At 41.5% G+C, this 23,263-nt stretch overlaps 1 protein-coding gene across 5 annotated transcripts in view; it reads right to left on the reverse strand.

Moving 5' to 3' along the window:
* PTPRQ (protein tyrosine phosphatase receptor type Q) overlaps window positions 1-23,263 on the reverse strand; it is a 447,893-nt gene that overhangs the window by 253,901 nt on the left and 170,729 nt on the right. For all 5 annotated transcript variants that reach the window (XM_056574450.1, XM_056574451.1, XM_056574448.1 and 2 more), the window contains exons 23-26: window positions 20,234-20,433; window positions 16,717-16,960; window positions 14,823-14,951; window positions 12,332-12,478 (exon numbers count right to left, since the gene is read on the reverse strand). In XM_056574450.1, coding sequence (XP_056430425.1) covers window positions 12,332-12,478; window positions 14,823-14,951; window positions 16,717-16,960; window positions 20,234-20,433 — 720 coding nt within the window. The remainder of the gene's footprint in view (window positions 1-12,331; window positions 12,479-14,822; window positions 14,952-16,716; window positions 16,961-20,233; window positions 20,434-23,263) is intronic.

Raw genomic sequence — 23,263 nt, forward strand, 5'->3', positions numbered from 1 at the left:
ATGGCGTACTCGCCAACGGAAGAATTACCCTGGACCAGGTTCAGCAGGGCAGTCTCAGCAGAAGAGGCTCGGGCAGGTTCCTCAAAGACACTTCGAATTTCCGAGAAGAAGGAGTGTACAGAGGCAGTGACGGGGTCATCGCGGTCCCAGAGCGGTGTGGCCCATGACAGGGCTTTTCCAGACAGAAGGCTGACTACAAAAGCCACCTTAGACCTTTCAGTAGGAAACTGGTCCGACATCATCTCCAAGTGCAGGGAACATGGCGAAAGAAAGCCACGGCAAAACTTAGAGTCCCCATCAAATTTGTCCGGCAGGGACAAGCGGAGGCTAGGAGTGGCCACTCGCTGCGGAAGGGGTGCAGGAGCTGGCGGAGGAGATGGTTGCTGCTGTAGCAGAGGCAGAAGTTGCGACTGAAGTTGCTGCACCATGGTGGACACTTCCGACAGCTGGTGGGTTAGATGGGCGATCTGTCGGGATTGCTGGGCGACCACCGTGGTGAGATCAGAGATAGAAGGCAGGGGAACCTCAGCGGGATCCATGGCCGGATCTACTGTCACGATGCCGGCTGGCAGGAGGTGGATCCTCTGTGCCAGAGAGGGATTGGCGTGGACCGTGCTAGTGGACCGGTTCTAAGTCACTACTGGTGTTCACCAGAGCCCGCCGCAAAGCCGGATGGTCTTGCTGCGGCGGTAGTGACCAGGTCGTATCCACTAGCAACGGCTCAACCTCTCTGACTGCTGAAGATAGGCGCGGTACAAGGGAGTAGACAAAAGCAAGGTCGGACGTAGCAGAAGGTCGGGGCAGGCAGCAAGGATCGTAGTCAGTAAGGTAATAGCAGGAGGTCAAGTACACAGTAAGGACAACACAGTAACGCTTTCACTAGGCTCTAAGGCAACAAGATCCGGCAGGGGAGTGCAGGGGCAGAGGTCAGATATAGTCTGGGAGCAGGTGGAAGCCAATTAAGCTAATTGGGCCAGGCACCAATCATTGGTGCACTGGCCCTTTAAGTCTCAGGGAGCTGGCGCGCGCGCGCCCTAGAGAGCGGAGCCGCGCGTGCCAGCACATGACAGCAGGGGACGGGAACGGGTAAGTGACCTGGGATGCGATTCGCGAGCGAGCGGGCGCGTCCCGCTGTGCGAATCGCATCCCCGACGGCCATGACAGTGCAGCGCTCCCGGTCAGCGGGACCGACCGGGGCGCTGCAGAGAGAGAGACGCCGTAAGCACTCCGGGGAGGAGCGGGGACCCGGAGCGCTAGGCGTAACACTCACAATGGTGGGTGCGGAATGCCAGATTGCGGAGATCCCTAGCGGCGGGACCTCGGCGATCAGACATCTTATCCCTTATCCTTTGAAGGTGTATTAGGGCCGGAGTACCCCTTTAAGGAGCTCGATGTGCCATATTTGGTGGGCTTGCCCAGTGGGATCTGCTTTTTGGTCGCATTTGGTCTTCTTGATCGAGGATGTTACGGCTATCAGATGCTATTTGTTTTTTGGGGGCTCTTTAAGTCTCTTAAAATAAATATTAATTTTTTTTAAACTCACACAGTATATACTTCCGGATGCCGGCATTTATGTAGCAGCTAAGTGGCAGTCACCTACACTAGACTTCACAATCGTAATGTCTCACATTAAATCAGTAATGCTTTATGAAAAACAAAACACAATGCAGAATGACACAGTGGCTCATTTTTAAAAGGTGTTCAGACTGTGGAATTTCCAAACATAATTCTGCTTAGAAATGACGCTCAGAAATTCTGCTTGCTGACAATGGGATTCTGCTGCACAATGCACACTACATAATTTAATCAACAAAGCTTTTGCCAATGAAAGAATGATCTTGCAAATTATTTTGCAGAAATACCACACGGAATTCATTGCAGTCCATGGGGAAAGGCAATGTCCGGGTGGTTGTCGCGCTGACTGATTCAGTTTGCGACAGCCGACCTTAGAGTCTCCGGATGGAATATTTCCTGCTGGAGATTCCTCAGTCTGAGCTTTAGATTCAATGCCTGTCCTCCACCAATTCTCCTGATGTTATCTATAGTATGACCCTCTCAGATGATACTGATTTAACCCCTTCCCGATCCATGAGTCGGTTGAGCGAACATGACACGGGCCCGCAGGTGGGGTCTGCATCGTAACCAGGCGATGTCTGCTGACATCTGCCAGTAAAGACAGACATCGAAGATCACTCCAATGTCCATCAATTAACTGGTTATATACCATGACCCATACAGATCACGGCATTTAAACATTAAATGCCACTATTCCCTCCTCCCCCTGTGAGCTATGGGTGGCTAGGGAAGCCCGAGGCCCTACCTTGTCCTTTGGCAGCACTTACCAACTGAGCACAGATTTCATTGATCTGTTAGCCATCTAACAATGGCCTATGATAGGCCCCTGGAGGAGCCAAAAAGTGAGTAAAAAAAAAAAGTAAAATATTTTAAAAAATATAAAAAAAATCCCTCCCCTAATAAAAATTCTAATCACCCCCCCTTTTCAAATTTTTTTTAAATAAAACACCGTCCAAACAAGAAAAAATACACATATTTGGTATCGCCGCATGGGTAATTGTCCAAACTATTAAATGATTATGTTTATGATCCTGCCCAGTGAACAGTGTAATCGCAGAGAAATTCCAAACGCCAAAATTTATGATTTTCTGTTACATTACATTTCCATATAAAAAAGTGATCAAAAAGTCAGAACTACACATCAGTGGTACCGTTAAAAACTAGAGCTCATGGAGCAAACCCTAACACAGCTCCGTAGGTGGAAAAATACAAAAGTTTTAGGGGTAAGAACATGGTAATAAGCAAAGTTTTTTTTTTCTTTTTCAAGTTTTCAATTTTTTTAACCATAAAACGAAACAAAAATTGGCATCATTTAGTTTGGCATCATTGGAATCTTACTGACCCATAAAATAAAGTTAGCATGTGATATTTACTGTATTTTAAACTCTAAAAATATTATTGCCCTACAAAATTGTGCAATTCCATATTTTTTTTTACAATTTTGCCCTACACATAATTTTTTTTGGGCTTCGTAATATATTGTATGAAAAAAATAAAGTATCGGGGGAAAGTACAACGCGTCATCCAGAAAATAAGCCCTAATACAATTTTGTGAGTCAAAAAATAAAAAAAGATAAAGAGGAAAAAAATATGAGCCAGAAAAAAAAAATGTGCTAGGTCATGAAGGGGTTAAGCTTATTCACCTCAACCCACTGTACCCCTTTGTTTATATTTGCTATCAATTGTGCATTTGTACCATATCTTACAGCACTCTGTAATAAAGTTTATAGGTTTGATACTAAAACACATGCAATGCACGCCATGTAAGCCACATTTGTTAGCCAAATTGCATAACAAATACAGCGCATTTGCGTTCTGACACTGCTCCTGGTTTCAGGCCATTTTCTGCAGCGGAACCTTGGAGTAAGGAGAGGTGCAGGGACAAAAAAGAGTTAAGTATTTGTATCTCTCACCTGCGGTGTGTATAGATAAGTGGCTTGTACGGGGGCCTATATAAATACTCAGGTCTAGTGTCTGTATAATTGCAGTCTGGTCTGGGTCTCTATTACAGAGGATCTTACTTTAGGGACTTACTTCTAGGAGGGTCTGGTTGGGGGTCTGTATATAAGGGTCTGATTTAGGATCGATATTTATTTTGAAGGTCTGGTCTGGGGTTTATATTTAGGGTCTAGTCTGGGATCTATGAGAGAGTTATCAAAACCTGTGCAGAGGAATAGTGGCACAGTTGTTCACAGCAACCTAAGAAATAGCTTTTTTTTTTTTTTTTTTGGAGGCCTTTTTTTTATAATAAAATAAATAATTTAATTGGTTGCTATGGGCAACTGCACCACTCTTCCTCAGGTTTTGATAAATCTCCGCCCAATGTGTTTATCTACCGTATATGAAGTCTCTAGGTTTATATTTATTTAGAGGCTCTGGGTGTCTGTATGTATATAGGGGCTGTATATTTATTTAGGGGCTCTGGGTGTTTGTATGTATATAGGGAGCTGTATATTTATTTAGGGGCTCTGGGTGTTTGTATGTATATAGGGGGCTGTATATTTATTTAGGGGCTCTGGGTGTTTGTATGTATATAGGGAGCTGTATATTTATTTAGGGGCTCTGGGTGTCTGTATGCATATAGGGGGCTGTATATTTATTTAGGGGCTCTGGGTGTCTGTATGTATATAGGGGCTGTATATTTATTTAGGGGCTCTGGGTGTTTGTATGTATATAGGGAGCTGTATATTTATTTAGGGGCTCTGGGTGTTTGTATGTATATAGGGAGCTGTATATTTATTTAGGGGCTCTGGGTGTTTGTATGTATATAGGGGGCTGTATATTTATTTAGGGGCTCTGGGTGTCTGTATGTATATAGGGGGCTGTATATTTATTTAGGGGCTCTGGGTGTCTGTATGTATATAGGGGGCTGTATATTTATTTAGGGGCTCTGGGTGTTTGTATGTATATAGGGGCTGTATATTTATTTAGGGTGTCTGGGTGTCTGTATGTATATAGGGGGCTGTATATTTATTTAGGGGCTCTGGGTGTTTGTATGTATATAGGGGGCTGTATATTTAGGGGCTCTGGGTGTTTGTATGTATATAGGGGGCTGTATATTTATTTAGGGGCTCTGGGTGTCTGTATGCATATAGGGGGCTGTATATTTATTTAGGGGCTCTGGGTGTTTGTATGTATATAGGGGGCTGTATATTTATTTAGGGGCTCTGGGTGTCTGTATGTATATAGGGGGCTGTATATTTATTTAGGGGCTCTGGGTGTTTGTATGTATATAGGGGGCTGTATATTTATTTAGGGTGTCTGGGTGTCTGTATGTATATAGGGGGCTGTATATTTATTTAGGGTGTCTGGGTGTCTGTATCTATATAGGGGGCTGTATATTTATTTAGGGGCTCTGGGTGTCTGTATGCATATAGGGGGCTGTATGTTTATTTAGGGGCTCTGGGTGTTTGTTTGTATATAGGGGGCTGTATATTTATTTAGGGGCTCTGGGTGTCTGTATGCATATAGGGAGCTGTATATTTATTTAGGGGCTCTGGGTGTTTGTATGTATATAGGGGGCTGTATATTTATTTAGGGGCTCTGGGTGTTTGTATGTATATAGGGGGCTGTATATTTATTTAGGGTGTCTGGGTGTCTGTATGTATATAGGGGGCTGTATATTTAGGGGCTCTGGGTGTTTGTATGTATATAGGGGGCTGTATATTTATTTAGGGGCTCTGGGTGTTTGTATGTATATAGGGGGCTGTATATTTAGGGTGTCTGTATGTATATAGGGGGCTGTATATTTATTTAGGGTGTCTGGGTGTCTGTATGTATATAGGGGGCTGTATATTTATTTAGGGGCTCTGGGTGTCTGTATGCATATAGGGGGCTGTATGTTTATTTAGGGGCTCTGGGTGTTTGTATGTATATAGGGGGCTGTATATTTATTTAGGGGCTCTGGGTGTTTGTATGTATATAGGGGGCTGTATATTTATTTAGGGGGTCTGATCCAGTGATTATGCTAGTATAGGGCATCTGTATTAATTCTGGCATTTGATGGAGGGGTCCACAAATGTACTATTTGTGATTCAAATTATTCCATGAATTGGGAAACTGAATCACATGTAAAATGTATCTTATAAGTGGACTAGTAAAAAAGTGGACAATAAAGTGAAATAGCAAAACAAAACTATTTTTGATGGCACACATGGTATATCACATGGTACTGCACTTTTCTAAATTTCACTGGTGTCCCTCCTAAGGGGTTGGTAAGTATGGAGGCGGCTTAAAAAATGTGCAGCTGCAAGAGGGGAGACACGACTTCCAAAGGTTGCTAAATACAAAGTGCAGTGGTCAGGGAGCGCTATGTATACAGCAGGAACAGTGCTTCTTCATGTATCCTTACAAGCACTCACTCCTAGACATTCTCCATAGTTATAGTCTGTTATGTAGCAGATACTATAAATTGCTAAATTGTGTATGGAATAGCACTTTTGTTTTTAAGTGTTGATATTTAAATTAAATTGAATTAGTTGCTTTGCTTTCCTTCACTTAAAAAAAACACACACACAAAAACAAAAAAATTACAAAAAAAAATGAAAAATAGTTCAACAATTGAAATAAGATATAAGATCAATGTGTTTTCCCTTCTCTTGGAATAAGCAGAATCACAAAGATCTATAAAACAGATAAAGGTTTCTTCAGAAGCAGAACCTCACTGTGACCATTAGTAAATACTGCCACCCTGTGGACACAATATCAACCTGCATGTGTTGGATCTGCTTTTGCAACCTTGTAAACGAAATCTATGGCACACACTGGTGGCTCTAGACATCATCCTTAAATTCATATTTTGAAGGGGGTCTTTTTATCCTCCATAGCATATATCTAACTATCAAAATCTATAAACCTGTTGTTTCTATTTGCAGCTCTCAGTTTAAAACATACAATGTATGGCAGTGGTCTCCAAACAGATGTTTAAAAAACTACAACTCCGGCCAAGCTGGGAACTGTAGGTTTACAACAGCTGGAAGTCCACCGTTTGGAGACCACTGATCTATGGTATGTTCCCTATGGGAGATGTATTCACTGATCAGAGGTTCCATACACTTTTGCATTGTAGGAAGACAATAGACAATCATAAGACTTTTTTGTGACCACAGGTAAGGTACACACATTTTAATTTATTTTTATAGGAAAACGAATGACTGAACATTTTTTTTTATTATTATGGGGGGAAACTGTGTGCATAAGACCATAAGAAAATTCAAAATTTATATTACTGTATTCAGATATTGCATCTGTAATGACAATCGCAATGTTTAACACATAGATACAATGATCCAACTGCTGTTCAATGGCCAATTCCCTACTGAATAGCTGATCAAAGGTTATGGCACTGGTGGAGATGCTCGGTCAACCATGTAGAAGAGGGGTATACACAGTGCTTTAACCCCTAGAGGACTGAGCCCTTTTTTTTCACATTCTCAACTCTGGAATGCTTTTACCGATTATTCTGATTCCGAAATTTTTTCGTGACATATACTACTTTAACATAGTGGTAAATTCTCATCGTTACTTGCATCCTTTCTTGGTGAAAAATACCAAAATTTCATGATAATTTTGAAAATTTAGCATTTTTCCTAACTTTGAAACTCTCTGCTTGTAAGGAAAATAGACATTCCAAATAAATAATATATTGATTCACAAATATAATATATGTCTACTTTATGTTTCCATCATAATCTTGACATGTTTTTACTTTTGGAAGACATCAGAGGGCTTCAAAGTTCAGCAGCAATTTTCCAATTTTTCAAGAAAAACTCAAAATCAGAATTTTTCAGGGACCAGTTCAGTTTTGAAGTGGATTTGAGGGGCTTTCATGTTAGAAATACCCCATAAATGACCCCATTATAAAAACTGCACCCCTCAAAGTATTCAAAATGATATTCAGAAAGTTTGTTAACCCTTTAGGTGTTTCACCGGAATAGCAGCAAAGTGAAGGAGAAAATTCAAAATCTTCATTTTTTACACTCGCATGTCCTTGCAGAGCCATTTTTTAAATTTTTACAGGGGGTAAAAGGAGAGAAATCCCCCCAAAATTTGTAACCCCAAATACCTCACATGTGGATGTAAAGTGCTCTGTGGGCTCAGAAGGGAAGGAGCGACAATGGGATTTTGGAGAGTGAATTTTGCTGAAATGGTCACGTCACATTTAGTCACATTTAGCCCCTATGGTGCCAGAACAGCAAAAAAACAAAAAAACACATGGCATACTATATTGGAAACTACACCCCTCAAGGAACGTAACAAGGGGTACAGGGAGCCATGTTTGATGACTTTTCGTTAAAGTCGGATGTGTAAATAAAATAAAAAATTCACTAAAATGCAGTTTTTTCCCCCAAATTTCACATTTTTTACAAGGGGTAATAGGATAAATTGCCCCCCCCAAAATGTGTAAACCCCATTTCTTCTGAGTATGGAAATACCTGTTGTGTGGACGTCAAGCGCTCTGCTGCCGCACTACAATGCTCAGAAGAGAAGGAGCGCCACTGGGCTTTTGGAGAGAGAATTTGTTTGGAATGGAAGTCGGGGGGCCATGTGCGTTTACAAAGCCCCCGTGGTGCCAGAATAGTGGATCCCCCCCCCCCGCATGTGACCCAATTTTGGAAACTACACGCCTCACAGAATTTAATAAGGGGTGCAGTGAGCATTTACACACCACTGGCATTTGACAGATCTTTGGAAAATTAAATTTTTCATTTTCATGGACCACTGTTCCAAAAATCTGTCAGACACCTGTGGGGCATAAATGCTCACTGCACCCCTTATTGAATTCCGTGAGGGGTGCAGTTTCCAAAATGGGGTCACATGTGGGGGGGTCCATTGTTTTGGCGCCATGGAGGCTTTGTAAACACACGTGGCCTTCAATTCCTGACACATTTTCTCTATAAAAGCCCAATGGTACTCCTTCTCTTCTGAGCATTGTAGTGCACCCGCAGATAACTTTACATCCACATTTGGGGTATGTTCTTACTCAGAAGAAATGAGGTTACAAATGTTTTTTTTTTTTTTCCTATTTTCCCTTGTGAAAATGAAAAATTTTGGGTAACACCAGCATTTTAGTAAAACATTTTTTTTTTTAATTTTCCCATTCAACTTTAACGAATGGGAAAGTCAAGGCTCACTATAACCCTTGTTACGTTCCGTGAGGGGTGCAGTTTCCAAAATGGGGTCACATGTGGGTATTTCTTTTTTGCGTTTATGTCAGAACCGCTATAAAATCAGCCACCCCAGTGAAAATCACCAATTTAGGCCTCAAATGTACATGGTGCGCTCTAACTCCTGAGCCTTGTTGTGCGCCCGCAGAGCATTTTACATCCACATATGGGGTATTTCTGTACTCAGGAGAAATTGCATTACACATTTTGGGGGTCTTTTTTTCCTTTTACCTCTTGTGAAAATAAAAAGTATGGGGCAACAGCAGCATGTTAGTGTAAATTTTTTTTTTTTTTTTTTTACACTAACAGGCCGGTGTAGACCCCAACTTTTCCTTTTCATAAGGGGTAAAAGGAGAAAAAGTCCCCCAAAATTTGTGGTGCAATTGCTCCCGAGTACGGAAATACCCCATATGTGGCCCTAAACTGTTTCCTTGAAATACGACAGGGCTCCGAAGTGAGAGAGCGCCATGCGCATTTGAGAACTAAATTAGGGGTTGCATAGAGGTGGACATGGGGGTTTTCTACGTCAATGATTCCCAAACAGGGTGCCTCCAGCTGTTGCTAAACTCCCAGCATGCCTGGACAGTCATTGGCTTTCTGGAAATGCTGGGAGTTGCTGTTTTGCAACAGCTGGAGGCTCCGTTTTGGAAACACTGCCGTATGATACGTTTTCATTTTTATTGGGGGGGGAGGGGGGACAGTGTAAGGGGGTGTATATGTAGTGTTTTACCCTTTATTATGTGTTAGTGTAGTGTAGTGTTTTTAGGGTACATTCACATGGGCGGGGGCTTATGGTGAGTTTCCCACTAGGAGTTTGAGCTGCAGCGGAAAATTTGCCACAGCTCAAACTTTAAGCAGGAAGCTCACTGTAAACTTGCCCGTGTGAATGTACCCTGTACATTCACATGGGGGGGGGGGGGCAAACCTCCAGCTGTTTCAAAACTACAACTCCTAGCATGTACTGACAGACCAATCATGCTGGGAGATGTACTTTTGCAGCAGCAGGAGGCACACTGGTTGGAAAACCTTCAGTTTGGTTCTGTTACCTAACTCAGTATTTTCCAACAAGTCTGCCTCCAGCTGTTGCAAAACTACAACTCCCAGCATGTACTGATCGCCGAAGGGCATGCTGGAAGATGTAGTTATACAACAGCTGGAGGTACGCAACTACAACTCCCAGCATGGTGAGACAGCAGTTTGCTGTGTGGGCATGCTGGGAGTTGCAGTTTTGCAAGATCTGAAGGGCCACAGTTTAGAGACCACTGCACAGTAATCTCCAAACTGTGGCCCTCCAGTTGTTGCAAAACTACAAATCCCAGCATGCCCAAACAGAAAACAGCTGTCTGGGCATGCTGGGAGTTGTAGTTTAGCAATATCTGGAGGGCTACAGTTTAGAGACCACTGTACAGTGGTCTCCAAACTGTAGCCCTCCAGATGTTGCTAGGCAACTCACCGGCTTCCATAGTCTGCAGCACATCGCACCAGGGAGCCAGCCGCTCGTCATTGCCGCCTGCCGATCACCGCCGCCGATGGTAAGTGGACCTCCGGCGCCGGTCACCATCTGTTCCCCCTTTCTGCCCGGACTACTGTGGGTGGGCAGAACGGTGGAACTGAACTTTAACCCCCCCCCCCACCCCCAATCTGCTACTGGTCGGTCCCTTCTGACCCACCAAAAGCAGGGATAGGAGGGGTAACACCCCTGACATCTAACTCCTATCCCTTCAGGGGGACCGGGAGTGTCTTGGACACCCCCGATCCCCCTTATTTTCCCGGTCACCGGAGACCCGTATGACCCGGAATCGCCGCAGATCGCCGGTCTGAATTGACGATCGCCGACATGGGGGCGTCTCAGGACCCCCCTGGGCAATTTGCCGGGATGCCTGCCGAAGGATATCAGCTGGCATCCCGGTCCGGTCCCCGACCGGCTAGTGGCGGGGACTGAAATTCCTACAGGTGTACCCATATGCCCTCCGTCCTTAAGGACTTTAAAACGGGGCGTATGGATACGCCCGGCATCCTTAAGGGGTTAAAGCAGTGTTTTTCATACAGTGTGCTTCAAGCTTCAATTTGGCTATTTGAGCATGCTGGGAAGAGTAGTTTTGCAACAGCTGGAGGCACACTGTTTGGAAAACACTGCTTTAGAGAGAGAAACACTTTGTAGTGATTCCCCACTCTACTAAAGGGTCCTTTAACACTAAGTTTTTTTGTTTTTCCTGGCTTCAGACGAAAAACGACCCAGGTTTACTCACAAAAACCTGTTTCCTTACACTGATACATCACAAGGGTCTTTATGCTCTTGAGACGTATGTGTCCAGCAGAAAAGAAAAATATGTTGTAAACAGAGCCTAACATGGGGGTATCTTGATCCATGGTCTTCTTTGTATAAACATCCATATGATCTAATAGGGTATAATTAAATAATCCTTTAAATTTAAAGAGCTCAAGTGGCAGGATACATTGAAACTTACCAGGCAATCTCATAGACCGAGAATTGCTCAGAGACTCACGTGATCAGACGGTTCCCAGAAGTCTGATGCTTTAGGTCCAATACACTTGCATGGGACCTCCAGCATCGGACTTCGGGGAATCCATTTGATCATGTAATTCTCAGAGTAATTCCCAGGCTATGAGCTTAAAAGGGTACTCCGGTGGAAAACAAATGTTTTCAAATCATTTGGTGCCAGAATGTTAAACAGATTTGCAAATTACTTCAAATTATGTTTAGCCTTCCAGTATTTATCAGCTGCTGTATGCTCCAGAGGAAGTTGTGTAGTTCTTTCCAGTCTGACTACAGTGCTTTCTGATGACACCTCTATCTGTGTCAGGAATTGTCTAGAGCAGGAACAAATCCCCATAGAAAACCTCAGTTCCTGACACAGACAGAGGTCAGCAGAGAGCACTGTGATTAGAGGGGATATAACTTCACAACTTCCTCTGGAGCATACAGCAGCTGATAAGTACTGGAAAGATTAAAATTTTTAAATAGAAGTAATTTACAAATCTAGAACAACAATAGGAGACGTAGGTGCCCTCACCGCAAAGTGACCCGGCTACCCGACACCGGACACCGAGATGCGACAGTCTTAACTTTGCGGTGAGTGCACCTACGTCTCCTATTGTTGTTCTAGTTGATACTTCATATCTTGTACGTGCACCCCGCAGGAGACTGGTATCGGAGGTCACCACTGACCTTGCTGCAGACGCCATTAGGTGATATTGTTCCCCGTGTGTGCTCTCCCTGCACCTTGATATTTAATTTTCAAATCTGTTTAACTTTCTGGCGCCACTTTATTTGAAAACATTTTTTCCCTCTTTAAATGTATTCTGCCATGCGAGCAAAGGAAGACTAAAAGCTTTAATGTCCATTCTTCTCTGTTATCTTGAAACATTTTTGTTGCTATTGTTGTTTTGTTCCTTATCTTGAAGTCTTGCACAAGTCTGAATATTTGCCATATGAACAAACATTTAACCATTCTCTCTGCTTTGATAAGGTATTTCCTGCATCAATTATTACAATACATGGCACTTCTTTCACATTTATATATTGTATTTATGCCAAGATGTAAATACTGTAGCAGAAATGCGGTTACCTCCTGGTGGAGTGGAAACAGATATGTTGGATCGGGGCCCAACACCTGCACTTGTTTCTCCACTGATGTATGCATCATAGGTTGTGAAAGGAGTAAGGTTAGTAAAAGTAAACTTGAGATCTTTTGTGCTGTTATCCAGAATACGACCTGAGGAGAAAAGAATTCATTGTGTAAGAAAAAAGAATGCTTTATGTCTTTATTTTATAAGCATTGAACTGAAACATTATTTAGTCAGGAATTAAAAAAATATGTACGTCACAATGTGTATGTTATGTTTATCTGCTATTTATTTCACTCAAATCTTGTTTCTCTTTAGCTCTATTAGATCTTTGTCTACAGTTTAGTTACAGTGTCTACAGTAAGGTTTAGGTAGTCTAAGGCTGCATTCAAATCTCGTTTTGTACATACAGGCGCCGGGGAAAAACCGGGCGCTCCCATACCCCAGCCGGATCAGCCCGTAAGTACATTTACTTTAATGAGCCACCCGTAGCCGAACAGAGTCAAACGGTGACTCCGGTAGGCTCATTTTTGACCCGTGTGCGGTTTCCTGACCGGACCTCAAACCGTAGTATACTACAGTTTTAGGTCCGGTCCAAAACCGCATACGGGTCAAAACTGAGCTGACCGGAGTCACCGTTTGACTCCGGTCGGATCATTAAAGTAAATGGAGTCACGGGCTGATCCGGCTGGGGTATGGGAGCGCCCGGTTTGCCCCTCCCCCTGCCGGTGCCCGTATGTACAAAACGAGATGTGAATGAAGCCTAAGACATACCATGGGTCAGGCTGCTGCTCTATTCTTCCTGCCCAGTATAAACACAAGCCCATCCAATACTCACTAGGAAGTCAGTGCATAAAGGGCTGATTTCTATCAAGAATACATATTCAGTACAGACTGCTAAACCATCAATGAGAAAGAGATGCAGAGAAGATAACTGCACAATATATGCTGTGGTAAATCAACTTTAACCCCTTCACCCACTAGCCATTTTTGTCATAACTATTTTTCCACATGCATAGTGTTATTATGGCTTGTTTTTTTTTGTGGGACCAATTGCACTTTTCAAAGACACCCTTCATTTTAACATACGATGTACTGAAAAACAGAAAAAAATTGTGTGGGCAAAAAAAAAAAATGCAATTCCACAAATTTTTAGGTATTTAGTTTTTGTGTCATTCCTTTTGCAGTAAAACTGATATGTTTTCTTTATTCTGCAGATCAATACAATTAGAGTGATGAAAAAAATTGATCATAAATGAGGTTCCCACCAGCCACCCCCCACCCCCCCATGTCAAATCCATATTATTATATTTTAATATTTTGGACATTTGCACATGCAGCAATACTAAATATGTTTATTTTTTGGGGAGTTCAGTCTTCTTAATTTGAAAAATAGGAAGAGGGGGGGGGATTAAAATTTTTATTATGGGGGCTTTGTTTATATTTAAAAAAAAAAATTTTTTTTACACTTTGTTAGTCCCCATAGGCACATTTATAATCAATTATTGCATTGTTTTTACAGTTCACTACAATACTACTGTACTACTGCAACTGGAAAATTTTTGATCTAGTACAGAAGAATTCCCTAGGACAGACATGGAGCCCTTTAAAAGGCTTCTGACTGCCATAGTATGGAAGTACAGATTGGGATTGCGGGGTGCCGATTAGACCACTGACAGAAGTGGTTCACTCTCTGCATTCCATGTTTGTTATTGATTATGGCATAAAGAAGGTTGAACTGCTGGGATCAGAATGCAGTCTGCGGTTGGCAGTTGCAGACAGGTGTCGGCTGTTATATACAGTTGACATCCATGCATATAGGAAAATATCAACACATGAGCCCGCTCTTTATGCAGTGACCTCCAAATGCCATAGGCTTATCGACATTCATTAAATGGTTAATTCATAGGATGGCTTTAAGTAGTTGCCATATAAGAAGAATACACTTCCTATGCCCTATTAGGAAGCATTAAGCAACACTCAATGATTCAGATGCCAGGAAACATTTGAGTTAATGTTGAGAAGTCACCATCCCGATCAACTGCTTATCCTCTAACTCCTTTAGTAGAGAAAAAAAGATATCCCCCAAATGTGACAGAGAGCAGATATATGATAGGATGGCGGGGGGGGGGGATAGCATGAACAATTGACCATATTACTTCCCTAAATCAGTGGTGGTTTTACATAGAGGTAATGTGAGTAACAGACTGTGATGTTTTTTCCTGATGTTACTTGCAGCCTTATCCCTATCTTACAAAGACACATAAACTGACTGTGGCCTGAATATTGCACCAAAAATATTGAGCCTGGTGCCATCTGAACCAGCTTTGAGTTTATGCCAAGATTCAGTTCAGTTCTACGCTGGAAAGTGCCTAAAGTCATGACATATTACCTGCAACCTGTTTGATTACATTTCATTTTATGAGTGACAGAAGAGACAATGGTCCAGAAAATAACTGCCTCAAATAGCACAACTCTAATCGAAGACCTTACCAGTGGGACCGTACAATTCAACTCTGTAACTAAATTTTCCTGTCACAATAGTTGGAGCATCCCAAGTTACAGAGAAGGATCTTTCTGTAATGTTGCCCTTGACAAGATTTTGAGGAGGGTCTTCAGGAACTGAAACAACAAATACATGTCAAGTATTATAAAGAAGTCCTTTAAGTTACAATGACTTCAAATTACAATATTTGTAACCTACAATAAAAAATTTTTGGGTCATTACAATTTGAAACCACTTTCAAAGCATTTCAGAGAAAACATAGTTTAAAACCTAGGTAAAATGTCTGGGAGCCGGTGCCCCTTCTCCCTGCCCAGCTCAACTTATTTGATAGCTCTCTTTGTATACACAGATAAGGAGAGACCTGTCAAGGTAGCTTTACCTGGTACCATAATTTGTTTGCAACAAAGGAGCCTTTTGGAATTACATGCAGACTCCGTTTAAAGTTTCCCTGACTCAGGGAATGGGTATTTGGACCCCAACCGATCACCAAAAGGAATCGGAAGAAGAGAGGTTAAGCACTTCTTTCCAGGTCTTCCTCATGGCTGCACAATACAGTTTCCATAGACTCTCTATAAAGTCCATGTTGTGCAGCGACAAGCAAAACTTTTGAGGTGTTTCTGTTTCTTTTTTAAATGATAAGGACACTTTAACATCGAATGGGTTTCGAACCACGGTGCTAACAGTACAACATCGAAAGATGAGCACACCATTTCTATACCATTACGACCGTTGCTATTGGTGATAATGGCACATGATTGCGCATTGTTCCCTTTTTTTTTTTCCTCTAAACAAAAGGACACTAAGTAAAATATACAGGAAATAAGCCTAACACACAATTATAGAGCATAATTTAACAGAAGCCAAACACACGGTGAAGTTCTCTCTAAAGAAAAGGATCAGTGAAAGCTGTAAATCTTTGCATTCCTATAACTCATCTTGCTTAGAAATGAAACTGATAACATTGGACCTGGCAGGATAAGAGTAAGTGATGAAGTATTTGTTCGCAATAAAATTTTAAGACATTCTAAGCAAATAGCAGAAGCTTCTGGCACCTCCATGTGTTTGGACTTGTTCTTCTGAAGCCAAAAAAGCTTTCTGTAGTGTGCTTTATCAGCTAGATATTGGGCTATAGATATGTGCAGTACCGTACTACTTTTGATTGAAACTTTTAATATAAAAAAAAATATGGCACACTGAGGAACATTAGAAAGACATTTCCCTCCAGTTAAAAAATGATAATGCAATGAACAGTTCACTGAATTCATTTCTAAAGTAATAACAATACTGCTTAAATTCATGCTCGCTCTTGGGTTGCCATGGTTTTATTAACAAATTTACTTTTCATTGGATGGAAATTCTGCCATGTGACCTCCCCTCTTGTGGAGGTGTTGTTATGAGGAGAAGTCACATAGTTATATACATAGTTGCAAGTAAAATATGGTTTTAGTAAGACTTAAAGTGCTTCAAGTTCAACCAGGAGATGGGAGAGCATATGAATGAAGCGTATAGGTAAGCTTGGAACTTTGTTTCCCCCTTTTGATGAATAAGGTAGGAAATAACCAAATAACATCAATATGCCCTAAAAGGGACGTCGTGATGCCTATTAACAGAAATCTGCTGATGTTGCTATGGAATCCCAGTGCAAGCAATAATGTAAAAGTGGATACATTGGCACAGCAGTCAGGAGCTCTTTACAGTTTATACATTACAAACTTATCAATATTATCTGCACTTGCTATGTAAATGAATTCTTCCCAAAATCAGGAAAACTCTCTCATATTAGCCAAACCAGAGGAGGAGTCTACTTTTTTGGATTTTGGTTTGGTTATTATTAAAGAATGTTCCTTCATCTGTAAATGATAGAATCAAATATTTACTCACCGGATTCTGGTGTTCTTACAATTGTGCTGTCAATGTAGCCTGGTTCATTGGTAACAGCTGAAACCTCAAACAAGTACGTAGTGTAAGGTCTAAGCTGTCCCACTATATATGTAATAGGTTCATTCCAGATGGCATTAAATGTCTGAGAAGTTATGGTCTGTAATGTAAGTGAAGCTGTGGTTGTAGATTGTCCACGAGTTGATGAAGGGCTAGTTGTGCTCCATAAATAGGATTCGCTTTTTACCTATACAGAAAAAAAAAATTGTATAAATGATTAAAAAAACTAAATATCTTAGTAACAGTACAAATCCTTTTGTAATATTTTGTGCAATGTTTGTGAAATATTATGTGTAGATTTCAGACTGTTAAGTTGTTTTAATTTAATACAAACTGTCTCCATCTTCTAAAGTGTACTTGTTAAAAAAAACCTTATGACATCTCACAGAGACAGTAAGGGTCTCGGTGCTGACACCTCCCAGAAGAACAAGCGTGGATAAGCATGGCATGCGGTACCCCCTCTTGTTTTCAGGTAAGACCCAACTGTTAAAAAAAAAAACTTTTGACATGTTACTGAGACATGTCAAAAGTTTTTAAGTGGCAGGTACACTTTAACAGATATCAAGGCTAGTTTAGTACAGGATTATAATCTTAGGATCTGATTAAATCTTAAGATGACAGATCTTAAAAATAACAGGTAAAGGTAGCAGGATTAATATGTAAGTTTAGTGATTCACAATGTGGAGAATCAATTACAACAAATCAATTTTATTTAATGTTAACTGTGAGGATCAGGATTGAACTTCTTCTTATACAAAATAGAGCACTATTTACATAAAATATGAAAACTCCTTATTTGAAGAAATGCCATAGTCAAATATTTCAATCAGCCATCACAAGGTCTTTCCGTGTTGCTTACATTTAGGTTATAAAGGCTTTGTACTTCCTGCTTTCCTCTAGAAGGAAAAGAACTTGCTGTCTAGTGCCACCTACTGGTGGTAGCCTTTCTGAATGTCAGCAGTCAACCTCTAAGGCTGCGTTCACATGGCCGTCTAGACCCGTCCCGTTCTTCTCCCGTCAAAAATAAAAACGGACTTAACAAAAAATGGACAATAACGGATGCAAACGGATGTTATCCATTTGTATTTGTTTGGATCCATTATTGTTCAGTTAATAATCAAAAAAATATATCTTTTTGTTCTGAGCATGCTCAGAAGTAAAAAATGGATCAAAAAACGGATTGAAAAAATGGATGCAAACAGATGACAATAAAGGTTCATCTATTTTCCATAGACTTCAATGTTAAATTTACTGTAGCTGTTTTTTCTTCCGTTTTTTTGACGGGAGAAAAAATACTGCATGCGCCGTCTTTTCTTCCATAAATAAACGGAAATGAGCGCAGACGGGTGCAAACAGTTTGTGAAAGGATTGTAAAAATCCTATTGACAGCAATGGGATTATTTTACAACTGTTTGTAATCCATTTACAAGCAGTAACAATGGAACCTAAATGGTGAAAAAAAAAAAAAAAAAAAAAAACAGAGACAGACGGGCGTGTGAATGCACCCTAAAAGAGTCTTGTAATATGAGCATGGATTATCAGCCAAGCCAGAAATTTCTCCAAAAGTAAAAGTATATACCCTTCGCCCTCAGATTCACAGTAGCCTCTGAGGAGATGATGAGGGTTATGATGGTTGTAGTAGTTCCTAATGTTTTTGTCATGTGGCAGAGTGGTAACTAATCCAATGTTCCTGTGATATTACAGGTTTTGCCAATTAACTGTTCCTATATAGAAAGTGCAGGAATAAGACTTCTGGACACTAGTAGTCTGTGAAGCATCAAGTAAACTTTACTGAACGTCTTGTGCATGTCCATTTTACTAAAAATGCTTGAATACAACCTGTTAGGTACAGCTTTGGAGTCAGAAGAATGGATATTTGGTCACTGTGTGCGGCATACACTTACAGGGGAGGAAGAGAAGTAAGCACAGCCAGGCATCAGGCACTAGAGGCAGCCTGTCATTTTAGTGCCTGGCACTTACCTGTGCTGACTCCCCTCCCCTAGTGCATCAGAGTGGCACCTGGCGTCAGCATCGCAACCTCCCTCTGGGACAGGGGTGTGGGGGACAGCAATCTGGGGGACACGGGTCTTGAGGGGAGGAGCCTGGAGAAGAGGTGTCTGTAGGAGAGCGATCTGGGGGACAGGGGTCTGGAGGATAGGGTTCTGGGGGCAGTGGCCTGAAGGAGGGGGTGTGGAGCAGAGTGGTCTAGAAGACAGTGGTCTGTAAAACAGGGTCTGAAGACAGGGGTCTGGAGGACAGCAGTCTGGGTGACAGTGATCTGGAGGAGAGGGGAGAAGAAGAGTCTGTAGGAAAGTGGTTTGGAGTAGAGGGGTATGGTGGACAGGGGTTTGGAGGACAGGCATCTGGACAAAGGGGTCTGGAGGAGAGGGGCCTAGAGAACAGGTCTTGGTACTAGTGATCTGAGGGACAAGGGTCTGGAGGACTGACAGCCGACTGGGCAACAGTGATCTGGACACAGGGATCTGGAGAGGAGGGATCTGGAGGACAGTGGTTTGGGTGCAAGGTGCCAGATTTGGGACACAAGGGTCTGGAGGCGAGGGGTCTGGGGGACAGGGGTCTAGAGGAGAGGGGTCTGGTGACAGGAGTATGGAGGAGAGGGGTCTGGTGACAGGAATATGGAGGAGAGGAGTCTGGGGACAGGGGTCTGGAAGAAAGGGTTCTGGGGAAAAGGAATCTAGAGGACAGGGTATGGGGACAGTGGTCTGGAGGAGAGGTCAAGGGGGCAGTGGCAAGTCCACAACAACAGCCTGGAGCTGTCCCTGCATCCCACCAGTGTGCCCCCTGCTCAAGACCTGCATCCTCTGTGTGAGTCTACATGGTAAAGCCTGCACCATACAGTACAGATAGGAGATGCTATTCAATTGTAGCAGAAACACTACAATCATTTATTAGGTTGTAACTCAGGGTGAGTACAGGATAAGTAATATAATGTATATACACAATGACTGCACAAGCAGAATAGTGAGTGCAGCTCTGGAGTATCATTCAAGATATAACTCAGGATCAGTACAGGATAAATAATGTAATTATGACTTAATGGAGCCTACACAGGCTGTAAAGAGCCCCCCTCACACACATAGCCTGCTGCCCACAGTCTTGCCTAGATCACTGTCTCCTGAATTCACTACTCCAATACCCGTAATGAGGGCCTGAAGCTCAATTTTGTAGCATTCTATATCATTGAGTGGTTCTGACCCTTTTGGTCCCTCCCATTTGCAACATCCCTATGCTTCCCTCCTCTGCCCTCACATTATCACATCCACTTACAATATTACCTCCCTCCAGATTTGGGAGATGGGGGGTTTCTATGCTCAAGTAGAGTTCCAAAAATTGTTTTTATTCTTGTTTTTTTTTTTTTTTTTGCCTGGAGTGACACTTTCAGTTAGAATGATTGTGTTAGATTTAAAATGTTGTGTTTTACCTAGGAAGCAGAACTTACAGTACACTCTGGCAATGCTCCATTCAGAATGTCTTCTACTTTCACAGTGGTATCTTTAACTATTGCTCCAGTCCTTGCATGTTTAACACTTATCTTGAAGTTGGTAATCTTTCCATGAGGCTGTCGAGGTAAAAACCACGTAAGATTCACTGCTGATGAATTAAGGGCTTCGACAGTCAGATTAACAACTTTTCCTGGAGCTGTAATGAATAAAAATGACAATAAAGTGATTTAAAGTGACACTTAACAAAAATAAAGTATAATATATACAATGCAATCCAACACAATACAAGAATGTAATTTATTAAGTGGTGTCAAAGAGACCCAAACCTCTCCTCTAAAATAAAAGAAAAAAATTATTACATTCATAGAAGTAATAACACTTCTATTCAAATTATTTCTTGTATGGTGGTGGCTGGGGACGCTTACCATGAAACACAAGTTTTATTAGGCTAGGTTTCAAAACAAAAGGCAACAACGGCGGCACTGCATTTTTTTTTTTTTTTTGCGGCAAAAACACTGCAACCAAATGTTGGCAGGGTGTCAATGGGGAATTATGAAACACCAAACTCACTTTGTGTTTTTAGGATTGGCATTTTTCCCTGTGTTAGGGCTTTTTCCCAAAAACACAGCATACTGAGACTATGCCATTTATTGCCAAGTAATCTATGGAAGGAAAAAAACGACAAGAAAAATGGCATGTTAGTATAACAATGACCTTTTTTGGCGATTTTGTAAGTAGTGATGCATAGCCAAAAGCTGTCCAGGCATCCTGGAAGTTGCAGTTATGCAACAGCTAAAGGCTCCCTGTTTGGGAAACACTGGCATAAAGGATCTGCTTACAGTTTACAGTCTGCCTTTTTCAAACACAAAAAAAACACACAATGTAAACAGAGACTGACACATCATCCCTGTTCCTGTTTGTCATCTTCCTGTATAATCCTGGCTATAGTGACGTTATCACTAGAGGCAAGGCTACACAGGATTAGTGTTGAGCGCGAATATTCGAAATACAAATTTTTATCGCAAATATCGTCACTTTGTGATTTTGCGAATATTTAGAATATAGTGATATACATTTTTTTGTTTTATATATATATATATATATATATATATATTTATATTTATATATATTTTGTGAATATGCAAATATTCATGAATATGCAAATATTCGCGAATATCGGCACTTCCAGTCAGAGGACACTGATCCCTCCCTTCTTTTAGGTGAAAGATATAAGCGCGCATGCACACTATGCTAATTTAATTACGAATTTTTGCATGAAAAAAAAAAAGAAAGAATAGAGAATGAACATAGCGAATGTGTGAATTCGTCCATATATTCGCAAAATATCGCAATTTCGAATATGGCCTATGCCGCTCATCACTACACAGGATGAGGCTGGAGCAGAAACAAAGTGGATAAGTGGACATCTCTGCTCACTGTATACAATATAAAGCCATCTATATAAATGGTTGTATACTATATACCACCTAACTAGTACTGCTCAGCAGCACTAGCTTACTCTTTTCTTGCTGGACTGGCACAAAGTGTCCTGCTCAGCAAGGGCTTAAAATAAACCAGCGAACTATACAGATTGCTGCTTTACTGTGTGTTCCTTGCTGGGTAAGTACAATGTATACTTCCTGCTCAGCATGAGCTATACCCATGTCTGTATAGGAAAAGGCACAGCTTAGCCCTGGAAATAGTGACAGGATTCCATGCTCCAGTACAGTATACAATAGTGCAACGCAAAGCACCCCCGTATACCGTACAACCAGCTGCAGTAAGTAGTGATGTAATGCTTCACTATTTACCAACAATACACTTGCCAGGTGCTCTGAATCCGACCCACAGAGGGGTACTGTAAAGACAGTAAAAAAAAAAAATGCAACTGGGTAAGAACTTAGAGATTTAAGCAAAATATTTTAAAAAATTAATAAATAAAATGCTGAAATAAAATTTTTGTGACAATTTTTCTGGATTTTGGTGTCGGGACATACTGGGAGTTTTAGTTTTGCAACAGCTGGAGACACACTGGTTGGGAAACACTGCTATAAGGGATAAGTACATGTACAGTAAGATAGAGGAAGGACCATTACTACACAGACTCAAAGTAGCCAAAGGACCCAGAGAAGCAGATTCATAAACATAACTGGTAAGTGTAGCATTCAAATAGGTCTTTGTTGCAGTTCTCTGTGCTTGATAAGTTTATGTACATTCCTATAATAAATATAATATTTTTCTTATGTTTTCATAACTAACAAGTACTGTTTCCAGGATGTGGAACCAACGTACCGGGCCAACAAATAAGACCGATGAAGACATAGCCACCCTTCCTCCACAAATAAACACACACACACATTCATCTTATAGAGTTAACCTCCTTTAGTATGCACAGAGGAAGGGCAATACAGCAGCCATGGTTTCCCCCCAGATTTCCTCCACTGGTGTTACTGTATGCTCTTTGTGAGTGATGGGAGGTTAATACACATAAACTTTACTTTTCTTTTTTAGCTTTCTGAGGCTTGTCCGAGTAATTTTTTTACATTTCCGTTTGTGAAAAATAGTGTAAGAAAAATGTGGATGACAAAAGTGTCCAATCTGCTCAGTTTGGCGTGGAGAGACGCCGCTAATGTTGGATGGTACAGTTGCCAAAGCAATGTTATGACACCCTGCGAGTTCTGTGCACAAGCCTATTGATGATGAATGGGATTCATGCAGGAAACTTGCTGGGGGTTGTACGCTTGCAGAGGATCAGGCAGAGATGGAGTCGGAAACACAAGAAATTGCACACTAACAGTAACACCTTCACTATAGGATGCCATTGCTTAGGCACAGACGGGCTTGATGTGGCTGCCCTAAAGAAAATGTTGCACAAGGAGTTTTCCCACAAAAAAAATAGGACTTAACTGATGCATTATGTGAAATGAAACATATTTCAAATCTACAAACATTTTTGAAAATGTCCTGTTTAAAATAAATAAGCGTACTAATACCCCATGTGCCTGCTTTGTTTTGATAACTGTTGC

The sequence above is a fragment of the Hyla sarda genome, chromosome 4 (genome assembly GCF_029499605.1).
Source record: "Hyla sarda isolate aHylSar1 chromosome 4, aHylSar1.hap1, whole genome shotgun sequence".
In the NCBI taxonomy this organism is placed as follows: Eukaryota; Metazoa; Chordata; class Amphibia; order Anura; family Hylidae; genus Hyla; species Hyla sarda.